Here is a 15,140-nt window from a genome sequence, read left to right on the forward strand (position 1 = left end):
AATAGACTTGTTGGGGTGAGCTGACAAGAAAACCGCCTCAGGAGAGTCATTGCTTGAAGAAGAATATTGTGGCCTTGCATCATTTTTCCATAGAGTCTGAAAGAGTAATAAAAGAGTCTGTTATAATGCTTACACCCATGCATGTCCCTTGTGTCCACGAACACGACGCTTGTGTCCACGAACATCGCTCTGACCCAGCGCCAAACTAAAAGAAACATCGGCCCTGTGAACACGGAACAGAACTGATACTTTTTGGTTGGGTATCAGGCGTTTATGTTTGTATGTTGTAATTGTCACATTGTTAAATACCAATGGTCGGGGGAGAGCTCCCAGGTTTTGTGACGTCACAAAGCTATAACATAGCAAAATGGCATCATCAAATGAGTGGTTAGGTGATGAGGATTGTTTGCTGTTAACCGGTGTAGAATTTTAAAAATATTTTTAGAACATTTCTGGAATACTATTTTATTTATTAATTCAACTTTAGTGGCTGACTTTATGTTGACTTTAATCGCACTGAGGGTTGCTCTTTCAAATGCCAAGAAGGTTGGAGAATTACGGTAGACTGCCTTTGTATCGTATCTAATCAACAGGACGGAGGATGGCTGAGTTCAAATTTGATAATATTAAGCAAAGGCGTGGTAGTTACTTGAGTTTCTTCTGTGGAGAAATCAAGATGCTTATCTGGATAAGAAGTCCAGATCCCCGTCTCAACGAAGCCAATTTTAGGATGATATGTAACTTTGAACTTACCGCAGACCCGTGTCAAAGGCTGAAATAAAACCCTTGGCGCAGGAAACCTTAAGGCAGAGACAACATTTCTGGACACTTTGTCAAGTCGTATTGGTAGTATTTTCCAAAACTGTTATTATTTGTGCTTTTTAACGAATTAATTTTTTTCTTCAACATTGTCATGATATACATGTTTGGCCTTTTTTTCATATTATTAACTTTATTCCTTACTTTCTTACACTATTGCAAAATAGGAGGTCTCAGATATTTTCGACTTCTTTTTCAGCATGTCCCTGTTCCCTATTTCTCTATACAGGGCGGCCTGGCAACAACCTGCGGAGGGTCTCGGGTTTCCCCCGGGCTTCGCACGGTTTCCACTCACCGTAATGCTGGCAGCCGTCGCATAAGTGAAATATTCTTGAGTACGGCGTAAAACACCAATCAAATAAATAAATAAATCGGCGCAGATCTGTGTCAAACTATGGTCTTTCCTTAGGGCGAATTGTCACGGTTTGGTTAGGTGTGCACTGCTTTGCAATTTCTAGAAATTTCTTTGTGAATGTCTTGCACTTGTCATCTACATCTAGACAATTCTGAAAATAGCCTTCTCAGCCGATATGACCCAACATAGTATTAAATTTTTCAACATCATTCTGTTTGTATAATCAGACATCTCTTTGATAAGGCTGCTTTATTTTGTAGCTAAAACCTACATCGCAATATGTGCTTCTGCGGTCACTAATTTTTCTTTCGGCACATCAAAGACTTCACACTGTGTAACTTTAATGCATTCACCAGTGATGATTGGGTCGATAAGTGTTGATGAATGCTGGGTAACTCGGTTAGGTTCATGAAATGCATTCACCAGTTTAAGACGTGTCATAATAGGCGGGACAAACTTTGAGTTATTATTTGATAAGTCATCGTTTAGGTCACCGATTAGAACAGTGTTACTAGAAGCATCTAACATCTTTTCAATAGCAACTTCTAACCTATCATATGTTTGCGGAGTACTTTGTGGAGGAATGTATGTGGTACTAAGAATTAATGATCGACCATATGACTGAATTTCTAGACACAGTAACTCAAAGTTGCTGTCTTCCAAGTGCATATACTACTTCTCGTACCTCTAGGTGGAAGAATAAGACCTGTACAGACCCAGCTCCAGGTTCGGTGTTCATCTGGATATGCGCCCCCTAGCGTCGTACCAAAGCTACAGGTACCATTAGGTGCGGCATACCTTAAAGTGTGCATGTACCAGGTTTGATATCTCTTGGTGCAATAATAAGAGCTGTAGAGATCCAGCTCCAGGTTCGGTGTTCATCTGGATATGCGCCCCCTAGCGTCGTACCAAAGCTACAGGTACCATTAGGTGCGGCATACCTTAAAGTGTGCATGTACCAGGTTTGATATCTCTTGGTGCAATAATAAGAGCTGTAGAGATCCAGCTCCAGGTTCGGTGTTCATCTGGATATGCGCCCCCTAGCGTCGTACCAAAGCTACAGGTACCATTAGGTGCGGCATACCTTAAAGTGTGCATGTACCAGGTTTGATATCTCTTGGTGCAATAATAAGAGCTGTAGAGACCCAGCTCCAGGTTCGGTGTTCATCTGGATATGCGCCCCCTAGCGTCGTACCGAAGCTATAGGTACCATTAGGTGCGGCATACCTTAAAGTGTGCATGTACCAGGTTTGATATCTCTTGGTGCAATAATAAGAGCTGTAGAGATCCAGCTCCGGGTTCGGTGTTCATCTGGATATGCGCCCCCTAGCGTCGTACCAAAGCTACAGGTACCATTAGGTGCGGCATACCTTAAAGTGTGCATGTACCAGGTTTGATATCTCTAGGTGCAATAATAAGAGCTGTAGAGATCCAGCTCCAGGTTCGGTGTTCATCTGGATATGCGCCCCCATGCGTCGTACCGAAGCTACAGGTACCATCAGGTTCGGCATGCCTCAAAGTGTGCATGTACCAGGTTTGATACCTCTAGGTGCAATAATAAGAGCTGTACAGACCCAGCTCTCGGTTCGATATGAATCTGCATATGCACCCACTAGCGTCGCACCTTGGGACTTTTAGCACAATCAAATGCGGCATGCCTTAAAGTGTACAATACCACGTTTGGTACCGCTAGGTGCAATAATAGCAGCTGTATAGACCCAGCTCCCGAATCGCTGTTCATCTACCATGAGGTGCGGCATGCCTTATAGTGTGCATGTACCACGTTTGGTACCTCTATGTGCAATATTAAGATCAGAATATTACAATAAATATTCAAAGTTAGCTCCCATTTCCCAGTCCGATATTCAGCTTTGAGTATCGAACCAGGAACAGGGAAGTAGGAGCTAACTTCACTGAAATGTGCTAACCACCTCGACCAAGGAGGTCCCTTTTCTAAATACTGAAATATACCTGTAGCTAATTAATACACGCGCACGCGTGTAGGATTGTAATATATATTTCCCTTACTTTTAATAGACGTCTTGCAGCAAGCTGCGGATGGTCGTGGGTTTCCCTGGGCTATGCCCAGTTACCTCCTGCATAATGCTGGCTGCTGTCGTGTAAGTGAAATATTCTTGAGTACGGCGTAAAACACAAATCAAATAAATAGATAAATACGTTTAGTAAGCCTAAAAAGTTTTAGGAAAAAATATGATTAATAAGTTATTGATATATTAATATGTAATCGCAGATAGTGCACGGATATGTGTGCATTTTTTCGCAGATGTCGTAGTCAAATATAAGTATTCGCGATATTGATGTGTTTTTTCATGAAGCTCTTATTGTGTTATCCAATAGAGAATTATTTATTTATTTGGGTTCTTTACGTCGTACTCCAGATTATTTTACTTATACGACAGCAGTCAGCATTATAGTGGGAGGAAAACCAGGATCATTCGCAGACTGTTGGCAGACCTTCCCACATAAGGCCGGAGAGGAAGCCAACCTTGAGCTGGACTTGAACTCACGGCGATCATCTCACAGAGGCAAGAGGAAATCTGCTAAGTAAGCCAGCTAAATATCCAGTACAAGTCTCTTGAACACCTGTTGTCATATTAATTCCAAAGCAAAGCTGGTGGATACGTTGGATGAATGATTCGCGGCAAACAATGGAGCCAGTCAGTTGTTGCCTTGAGCTCCTATTGCTGAGGTGATGAAGCTAACCGAGGCCGAGGGAAACATTTTGTTGATTAATTTCATTCATGACGAATGATCGCTTATTGCAAGCATCCATACTCAAAACACCAACTGACTATAAAAGCCAATAAGGATAAAATCTAATCCGCAGTTTTCGTTTTCCAGGTTGATTCTCATGCGCAAAAAAGGCATGCCGTGGCCTGTGACTTCGTGTCTTGTTACAAGAAGGACACTTGGACAAAAATACCGCACATGCTGCCTGCAAAGATCTTTGTTCCTAGACTCCGTGTAAGACGACATCAATGACATTGAGACACTGTCACAAACCGGTGAGTGGTAATTTACATATGTAAAACAGTTGGCTGTCGATTGGTCATGATGGCTCGGCCATCTCTTGCCAGATGCAGCTGACTAATACACCGACGCGGACAAGCCTTCACAAGAAACAGTTGGTATTACACATAGAAGGGGTCCGGTTGGATTTGCTTTGACAAGACAGGGTAAATCCATCGCTGGTAAATATATGAGACACAAATACCGTTTCCTGGAATTTGACTGTTGGATACTGCACGTGTTTATTGGACATAAAGTGTTACAATATTGCTGAAATAAGTTTCAATATGAAATGGTCCGACAAAATGCCGTTTATGTACAACAGATTTCGGGATCCTGCTTGTGATTATACCGCGCCAGGTGCCCATATACTGTAACACTTCGCTATGGAAACTTTCGACGTCCCGTGTACAAGAGAAATGGGTTCCATGCCGTAGAATAATCTAAAAAAAACCCTCACAACGATAGTCCCGGTGTCTTCGGATGGCGCCAAGTACCCATTTACGGCCAAGCAATTCCTAAAACAGACTTAACCTTTCCCTGTATGCAATAGCCATTGACGAAGGCAAATTTTATGTTTCTTTGTGCTGAAAACCACGGGAAATTTGCGTAAGTCCTTAACTATTCAGTGTTGGGAAACGATCATTGAAGAGTTATAAAGTTAGGATTACTGCCATTATCTGACGTCGTCGTTCATTCTTAGATGTGTCAACGGATTGAAGTCATTTCCTCCACCATGTGACCAAAATAACAATCCACACCTGCGGCAGTTAAGATGAGGATGCACATAATAGTGACATCAAGTTGTGGCAATTTATTGTAGAACCTGTCCTTCATGATGAACATTTAAGAAGGGGGCTCATTGTCTAACAAAAGGTTGGAAGTTGTTAAGACTAGGGTAATATTTACGTGTAACTTTCTACGTCACTGCTTACGTCAATTCGTTCATGCCTCCCGGAGTAATAGTGGCCAAATATGGAGATCCTTTTCAGATGTAAGCCACGTTACAAGCGCACATGCGCATTCCACCCTTACCATTTATATCTGTCTCAAAGGCGTCTCAAAACCACGTTCTAGCACAACCCAAGTGGCGTAATGGCATAAGTAACCGGCTCCGAACTCGACAAGCTGTCTAAAGTTTGAATCCAGGGCGATTCACAATAAACCACGGAAATCCTTTAAAGAATGTATGAACCGCAAAAAAAAAATACAACGCAGAAATCTCCTATATACCAGTGACACGTGACAAACTAGAATGATGGTCTTAATTACGCTGTTTTTCTTTGTGCGCAAATTGAACATCTCCCCATTCAATTTCAACCAATGAAAAATCAGTAAAAGCACATGACCGGAGGTGGGGGGTAGAGGGGGTGGGGTTTGTGGTGGGTGGGTTAGAATGACATCGGAATGCACGTGGAAATCAACACGTAGCTATTACCCTACTCTTTACAACTCCCAAACATTCCGTTATGATTATCACAATATCTGCTGTAATAGGTTCGTTAATGTTCGGACTATTTAGAAGGGTGAAAAGGTTTGGCTAACAACCTGTACCATCTGCTACATCTACGAACCGTCTTAAAAAGCAGTCGCAATGCTACGTCAAGCGCATTTACCATGGTGATTTATCTCTTCACTAAATGTTGTAGTGAGCGTCACTCTAATTGTGGGACGCTTGGGACCAGGGGCATGTGTCATGAGTCGTACTTGGTGTTAACATACGTTGCCATAGTAGTTCAGGGCTTTATTAGCTAATGAATTTAAGTGAGCTTCATGAAATTGGCCCCAGAAGCGTGGGCTTCGTAAGACCGGGTCCTGGTATCCCCTTGTCCATCTGCTGTTTGTTCATGAATATCGCAAGACTGATAAGAATTCTGGGTGTACAACAGCCTGTCCACTTCTACCTTCAATATGATACCTACATTACATGAATATCCTTGTAGATCTCAACTTGTCCTTACACAACTCTCCTGAAATCTTTCTCCTTGTTTTCATTCCAGCAAAAATGTCACTTGTACGCGCAGTACGGCATAGGGTATCTGGCCCCAAGAAAAACAAAGGGGCCGAGATAGAGAATCATGCCCTAAGAGCCGGTGCCCGTGCAAAGGTTTTCAGTGACGGAGGGTCGGGCTCAAGACTTCCGGGATCGAACGACAGTTTGCAGGTGATACACAAATCCTTATAGACCAGTGACATAAATGTGTATGTAAGTTGTTTGCAGCACGCGAACTTTGAGGTAGTTGAAATAAGTCAAAGGTAGCTCTAAAGTTAGGATTTGAAAAAATTTTTGATCGGCCAAAGAGGGCCCCAAACCAACGTCAGAGCGAATTCCATTTGAAAACCTTACGATGTTGTCGTGGTAGCTTGTGGCGGCGTTTGGCAAAAAATTACCCATCAAATACCTCAAAAATAAGTTTGCAGACACATGTGTTTATCATTTCCTTTGTGAATGTAGCACAATATAGATCGGTTATTCCTAGCCCGTGGGGACGCGAAGTTCCTTGGTGATGCACAAAGCGAACAGCTGTACCAAGAGCCTTGACGAGGGCGCTGTTTACCTGTGCATTCTCCGGTCGTACCTGCAGATGATCGTAGATTTCCTCCGGGCTCAGTCTGGTTTCCTCTGTAAACATGTGAATTGTGTTGGTCTCGGACCAGTTAGGTTGTAAGTTCTTGTGAAAAAAAGTAAGGCTAGGTGTTTTCATGTATCATTCCGCGGTTAACTCCGCACGCTGTGGTTTTCCGTCCAAATCTAACAGAAAAATCCAATGAATGGTTTTGTTACATTGTGACAAGTGTATTGTATGTTCTCAGCGCCGTGCCCTGGTCGACTCCGGAAATGTGATGGGTGGCGATGGTGGGAAAGCAACGGCTAAAAAAACAGTATTTAAGAAAAAAGTTTTGAATGGGGTGATCCACGTCCCAGTTCACAAACGTAGCACAAGAAAGGCAACTCCTGCAGGTAAACATTTCCTGTACTGACCTAATGTTGCGTGTGTTATATTGCTGATTTTTTTTGTCATTTATCCTCTGTCCTTGAAAAGGTCAACCATTTTCAGAGTGATACATGTTCAATTCTGTAACATGCCATCACCTGAAGAGTTACTCTGCGTCTGATTGGTTGCTGGTTGTAACGTTAAGCAAGTGTATTGAGCACAAAATTTACATTTACAGTGCAGGACGAAACTAGGGATGGTCGTGTATTTCTCCCGGACTCTGCCCGGTTTCCTCTCACCATAATGCTGGCCGCCGTTGTGTAAGTGAAATATTCTTGAGCACGGCGTAAAACACCAATCAAATATTTACAATGCAGAACCAAACACTTTCGTGTTAATTTCACCTAAGTGAAAGTATAAATTCATTAAAGAACATTTTTTAGTAGTTTCTTTGTCGATTGTTCATATCGTTATTAAAGTTTTGTAACTTCCATTTTAAGTTCCAAAGGGTTGGAAGACTCTAACGGTTTATTAGACTATTAAATACAAAGTCTAAGTTTTGTTCTCGCCATAGCCGAATTTACATACGTCAAACAGGAATGTCTGAGCTTCAGACAAATCGTCGTAAACATTGTTCCATAGGCAATGGGTCAAACGTGAGAAGTTATGAATTGAGCCTCCAGAAGTATGGAAATTGCAAAATTGAATGCAAATTTCAGATTCACATCTAGGTCCTGCAAAACGTCTGCACAATATAATTTGCATCGAGGATTAACCTGACAAGTCACTGACAGCTTAACTGTTCTTCTGCACATTTCTGCAGTTGTATTTTCGATGAAAAAATAATGAATAATCCCGTATGTTTTGGAACATAATAGAAGTACGTGCACAGATCCAAATGTGGACATAAAGTGTTTTAAAGCACTGGAAATAATTAATGACTTTAGTTGCGACACCAAATTGTCACAAAGTGTGAAAATATTTACGCCCAAATTGACTACAGCATGTGCACAGTGGTATACATTGCTATCATGTCAGTTTGCAAATGTGAAATTTAAAAAAATAGAAACGTTTAATAAGCAAAAATGTTTTTCAAAGGTTTTTTCTCGAAATTTGACGAATTTAGATTTTGTTTAGCTTTTCTACATGTTCTGTAGGCAATTGCTCTAGGAGTCAAATCGTGAAAACTGTGACTGGTTTGCCGCGTCTGATGGTCCTGAGAGATGCTGACATCGTGCCGTTAATGAATTCCCGTTAAGTCATTATCATTAGCGGAATGGGCTCTTGGTTTAACAAGATGTGTGTAAGATTTTCTAAGTTTTTGACGGAATCCCCATTCGCTAGTTAAATCCAATTTATATTTTCCAAGAATACATCCAGTTAAGTACTGGTTAATCTCAATGATTAAGTTTGAAAAAGTTAAAGCTACCCGCATTATATAGTTACAAATTTTATCACCAATTTAGAATTGTGGCACGCGCTGACAAGGCTTGCTATTTTGTAAAATTCGCTCTGATTTTCGCGGATAGATTTTTAGCCAAAAATCACCAATATAGCTTTTTTTGAAAGGAACATGTGGAGCCTAGAACGTGTGTGGTTATCCTGAAGCGGGGTAGAAGGGCACATTGGATTGGTCTATCTAGATGAATGGCATAGGCACTCTGGGGTGGTACATCTAGCTTAATGGCATGGATTTGTCTGTCAGTCTTGATATTTGTAACCAAATGCGTCTTTTTCTCCACAGCTGCTGTAAGGCGAAAGTCTGGATCGCAGCAGCATGTGTTCAGCGTCTCCCCTCCACCCCAAGCTCTGCCACCAGGTAAGTCGAGGCCATGGCGATTTCAAGGGTTACCACACAAACGAAACAAAACTTTAGCATTCAGTTTTGAAACAAATACTGTTTCATTGCTGTGATCCAGAGATAGGCAGGGTGAAGGGTGAATTCCCATTTTCGCATTTTTCGTGGAGTCTCTTATACAATTAAACATTTGCCTCCCAGCCAATATGGTGGGCTTAGCTATACATCACGTGTAGAAAAGTATTTTCAGTAATTTGCCAAAGGGCGATGGTTTATCTGACACTCGAGCATGGGATAAGTGAAATTCTTGAAGATAGCGTTAAAGAAAGCCTCATAAAAGTGAAATATTATCAATATGGGCAAATGAATATTGTACAACGTAATACATCAATGAAAGAAATAGACATGGGCAAAAGCCCCCACAAGAATAAATCAGTAAGGAATATTTGCTTTTGTTCTTGCTCTCAGTGGAGCCGATGGATTTAGACGATTTGGAGGATACTATCCATCACATGTTGATTCGTGTGCCACCTGGAGTGGTTGACATCGACGCTAACGAGGACTGCTTCCTGTGCCCAGAGTACGCCGAAGATGTGTTCATATACTCTCAGGTACGTCGTTTTGCCTATTCGCATTCCACATCTTTTGTGCGGAATATTTTGTAGTGAAGATATTGATATCTTCCCATAACAGAGGATTACTTGATCATTTATCTGATACAAGTTTAGCCTAATTTGGCAGTGTTTACCTCCTTGGGTTTTCCTACTGAATGCGGACAGCAGCAGACTGGTCAGAATGGTCAGGGAAGTTTGGGCCAGTTGCATTCCTGTTAATTATAACGTTGTGGTCTTTTAATTGTATGTTAAATGTGATGACAATCCAACATTTTGAGTAATTCTAGACAAGTGAAGTCAAATCAATTGCAGTTAACATGACTGCATTTTTTACCTAATTCTGCTCAAGCCATGGTACTACTGGACGTGTAATTTGCTACTATTGATGCATTTACATGAACATTTAAAATCAAACCCTTAGGTAAACTGACCCGTCTATGCTGTACGTCTTTAATAATACTTTAAATGACTAAGTGATAAGATAAATTTATGCATGTTCTACATGTCAATCTGGGAAGAATAACACCGATTTAAAACAGAAGAAAACTTAAAAAAAAGATACTATAGGCTGAAAAGCGCACATTGTTTTCTATCTGGAGCCTGCTGTATAATTTTACGATTTTCCCTCCACATACACATAAAGCCTGAAAACGGCAAAGCTGGCATAAATCGCAGAGTCCATCGCGTTCTCCATCCTTAACACCTGTAATTTATGCTGGGGGTGTAATGCCTCTCAGCCAATGAGTCGTTAAATCTGCCGGCTTGTTCGTGTAAATTCGGAACCTACGTCGAACATTGTTTTCCCAATAGTCAAGCAGAAAACGAATTGTACTGTTCACTACCTTCTGGGAAGAGTCCTACCGGAAATATACGAACTGCACTTCGGGGGTTTCCGACTGCAATTCTAACACCGAAGACTTCAGGACTAGTTCTTAAGCAAAATGGAGTCGCCTACAGCGGAATTTGGCGCTGACTTTATAATTTATCAACTTGAGTTACACGTTAGAATTTTTTATGGCATTCACCTGCGAGGAAATGCATACTCTTTTCAATGGTATTTGTTTGATATTTACATTTTCTTCTCCTTTAAGACCTTAATAACTCACCACCATTAGCCAACGCAAACTATAGCTCGGAGGGTAGTGTATATTTCCTTCTAATAACCTTTTCATTATTGCAGTGTTTGGAACAAAAATGGCTTCTTCCCATTGATTTCCTAACCGGAAAAGAAGTCACTGCGCACATGCGCTCTGTGTTGGTGGACTGGCTTATCCTTGTTCAGGTAAGGTTTTCACCTAACTGAATTTGTACAAGATCCACACTGCGCGTTGGATGAGCATCCACCTCTTAGCTGATGTGGAAACGCATTCGTATACAAATCGTTAAGAACAGTGAACATTACGGGATGGATCTGAGTGCAGGTTTGCACGTCCAGCTCCTAGTCCTTGCCCAAAGTTCATGGGCATTTTAATTTCTAAATACTGGTACTCTGTGGGAAAATCAGGTCTGGTGTCTATAGCTCTGTAGTGATTCTGTACTGAAATGCGTCGTTTTTACTACAGACTGGCCAGTGACGAGACAGCCGTGGTGTCACCGAAATAATTTGGCAAATAGTAAGGTTAGGTTAAGGTAGAAAACTAACCATTTCGTATCTTGTAGGATCACCTGGATCTTCTACAGAAGACTCTACACATGACAATAGCCTTGATCGATCGCTTCCTGGACCGAGAGGTCGTGGAGCTGAACAATCTCCAACTACTCGGTATCACATGCCTGTTCATTGCATCAAAGTATCACGAACGCTTCAGTCCAGAGGTAGGATATGTGCAGTCCTCGGCATTAGTCATGCTTGATGTGTTCAATTCTATTTGGAGAATAAGATAAAGAGATCATAAACGGCTACGTACCGCTTCGGTGGCCTAATGGTTAGAGCGTCTATCTTAAAGTTTGAGATCCCGGGATCAAACCTGGATGGGGTCATACCAATGACTTTTAAAAATGGTACTTGCTGCTACCTCGTTTGACGCTCAGCAGTGAGAGGTTAGAGCGAGGAAACAGGACTTGTGTCGGTATAATGTGACGGAGTGGGGCGTCATGTCTGGTGTCTTCGGCTTCATACTTCAGTGAACGGCAGCACTTGCTCCGCAGCATGAACTCGCTCTACCACAAGAAGACACAATATATGTACATACACGTTATGACTCCTGACCACATGACTGAAAAATTAAGAACGATGTTAAACCCCAAGCATACATACACAAACAGCTTCAAATCCTCCAACAACACTATGGAAAAGTACATGCCCCGGCAAAAGGTTTGCTTGGCCTCACTGGTTGTGGGGTCTTCCGTGGCTCAGTTGGTTAGCGCGCTAGCACAGCGTAATGACCCAGGAGTCTCTCACCAATGCGGTCGCTGTGAGTTCAAATCCAGCTCATGCTGGCTTCCTCTCCGGCCGTAAGTGGGAAGGTCTGACAGCAACCTGCGGATGGTCGTGGGCTTCCCCCGGGCTCTGCCCGATTTCCTCCCCGTCGTATAAGTGAAAAGTCCGGCGTAAAACACCAAATAAATAAATAAATCACTGGTTGTGGACTTTTGACGTCGATGCTTGTACAGCCGTTTGAGATCGAACGTTCGTTGCAGCCCACTTCCGACAAGATAGTGTGCAGATCTACACCTGGTAAAGTTCGTGGTTTCATTTCGATTTACCCGCCAATAAAGCTGAGGTGGCCGACGTGATTAGTACGCCAGCGCGGTGCCATAACCCAGGAGCCTCTCGCCAATGCTGTCGTGAGTTAAAGCGCCGTTCATGCGGTATTACTGTCAGGCCTTACGTGGCAATGTCCCTCAGCATCCTGCGGATGGTCGTGGGATTCCCTCGGGCTCTGCCTGGTATCCTCCCACCATAATACTGGTCCCCGTCGTATACGTGAAATACGGCGTAAAACAGCAATAAAAAAAAGACCATACGCAAACGTGTATGACATTTTACAGCCAGCACTTCTAAATATTACTTGGCCACAAATTTCTGCTTTTAGTAACATGAGCACTATATTTGCTGCAGCTCAGCGTGCTAGTCCATCTCACAGACAATACCTACACGCCCAGAGAAATCATAATGATGGAACGATACGTGCTGCGAGTCCTCAGATTCGATCTCAGTTTTCCCAGCGCCATCTTCTTCCTGGATCGATTACTGTTGGCGGAGAATCACACAGACAAGGTAAAACCTGTTCGATGAAATTAGCCGAAGGATGTTAGTCTGTTGTTGGAAGAGCGTGTGGGAATAACTCAACAGCTTTCTGAATATTTAGATCACAGATTGGCTTTGGGTAGCGTTTTCAGCCAATCAGTCTTTAGTTCCAAGTACTTATTCCTGAAAAGATCTTCACTTGGAGACCTGCTGGGAGGGGCCAAACAAGCCGTTGCATATAGTGATTGACAAGTCTGACAGATAGAAATTAACACAAACCCCTGCAACACCTCTAAACAGAAAAGCGCGCGAGTAAAAGCGCGTAGCGTTATCTGTGAGCCAATCAGTCGCCTAAACGGCATAGTGTTCATTAGGTAATATCATGATTATGACCGCGCTTCACTCCCTCCCATCAGTCATGACGATTTTACATAATGAACGGTCTTATACCTAGAAACATGCGCATGGTGGAACTCCAATAGATACTGCAAGCTTCCAGAACTTGTTCTCTTAAGCTGTCCGCCGTCGTATAAGTGAAATATTCTTGAATACAACGTAAAACACCAAAATGAAATATATAAAATAGTTCCCTTAATCTGGGGAATTAAAGGAAATTTTAAATACTGCGGAGGCGTGAACTTAAAATTTAATACTATGAATTTTAGAATTTGTTATATAATCACCGTTATGGGTTTGGAATTGGTTTGACCAGCTCAGGAACTGTCTTCCGAGAAGCTGCCTGTGACCAAAAGATATAACTGGATTTAAATAAAGTCATGTAGTGCTGATTGACCATTGAATAAACAGGCTTTGGTTGTGTGCAAAATGGAATAGCCAGTTTTGGTATGCTAAGTTTACGTTCCAAAAGGGTGACCTATACTTGACTGTATAAGGTGGCACTGTCAACTCTTCCATCCATTCTGTTCGCAGATCGAGACCACAGCGAAATACCTGCTGGATTTGACTCTACTCAGCATTCACCAGATCCAATTCCCGCCGTCAATGCGAGCCGCAAGTGCTCTCTTCATGGCCCGTCAAATCTGGGATCAGCCAGGATGGACTCTAGGAATGGCCTACTACAGCAAGTACTCGCAAAGAGACCTTCGGTCATGTATGGAGCACATGGCCCGGACGCTGTCAAAAGCATCGGTCTCGAAACACCAGGTGAGCTCTGCAATGTATATGACTTGCAACCTATACAGGTTAGTTTCTGATATAAGGATCGTGGGAAACGCCTGAATATTTTAGTCGATATTGTTAGATGCCCATATGTAGTGGCGGGATTTACAATGTGCTGAAATCGTAGGTAGTTCTGTGGGATTAAAGGTTAGCAGTGGACGGCCGCATGAAAGATTAGGAGTTCCTGGGTTCACCTTCCCCTCCCGTCCTCTTAGTTCCCAACCTCGCCCCTCACCAAATTTGGCAATTTTGCATATTAACAAAGCTTTTTTTGCTACAGAACTGGACCAATTGTTCCCAAATTAAACTTAATATTAGGTCATATAAATTAAGATCATATATGGTCGCAAAAAGTACTGTAGGAGCCACAGCCAGTGTTGTCACAGGACAATATTTCGGCTGTTAATTTGACTCCTCCGGTCATCGGAGAAAACACAACCAGAGCTTTGTGATATGTGGTGTGAATCCAAATATGGAAGCAAAACGGGCCGGAAGTAGTTTGTAACACCTTCTTTGCCTGAAGTGGCAGAAATACTGCTCTTAATCTTTAAGATAACTCACTTGAATAAAATCTTCAACGATAGATCTACAGGAAGCATTCTTGCATGGCTGTGTAATTTGCTATTTCCTTCCTCGACAAATTACTTATACCGTATATTTCCATACCTGGAGATCCCAGCTCATATTTAGACCAAAATGATATACTAGTGTGATCCTTAGGGTTGTTGTCTCAATGGTTAAATTGTCCATATGCCTTGATATAAAACACTATTGTGAGGAATACTACTGGTATCACGAGTCTCATCTTTTGTGTATACAGGGTGCCCGGACAAAGTACTCCAGTGTATCGCGCCATGGAAACATCAGCCACAACCCCCGTCTGATGGACGTGGTGCTTCATTTCTGACAGAACGCAAATATAGCCTAATGACTTAAGAAAAACTACCTGTTCATGACCATCTGATGGCCACACAGATCGCTTATGGTCCAATGGAAATCTGGCCAAAGTGACTGTTTAAGTGCTAAATTTTGACTGCAGAAAGGAAGGAAAGCTGGCCAAATTACATTTCAGGTGCTACCTTTTCAATAACCCTCCTATCTGTATGTGGAGGTTAACTTCTGGCAAAACGAAAATCTGGCCAAATAACATTTCAAGTGCGTCCTGTTCACAAATTCGTCTGAAAGCGGAGCTTAGCTGCTCAAACTGCCAAATGACATT

General features: G+C 42.2%; 1 protein-coding gene across 1 annotated transcript; it reads left to right on the plus strand.

The window, feature by feature from the left end:
- Positions 1 to 6,209: 6,209 nt before the first annotated feature.
- Positions 6,210 to 14,828, plus strand: LOC135479426 (G2/mitotic-specific cyclin-B2-like). The gene is made up of 9 exons (XM_064759254.1): positions 6,210 to 6,368; positions 7,019 to 7,166; positions 8,885 to 8,959; positions 9,407 to 9,549; positions 10,733 to 10,834; positions 11,212 to 11,367; positions 12,614 to 12,772; positions 13,673 to 13,906; positions 14,742 to 14,828. Exons 1-9 carry the CDS (start codon positions 6,210 to 6,212, stop codon positions 14,826 to 14,828), a joined length of 1,263 nt encoding a protein of 420 aa, XP_064615324.1.
- Positions 14,829 to 15,140: the final 312 nt, after the last annotated feature.

This window comes from Liolophura sinensis, chromosome 12 (assembly GCF_032854445.1).
Source record: "Liolophura sinensis isolate JHLJ2023 chromosome 12, CUHK_Ljap_v2, whole genome shotgun sequence".
NCBI lineage: Eukaryota > Metazoa > Mollusca > Polyplacophora > Chitonida > Chitonidae > Liolophura > Liolophura sinensis.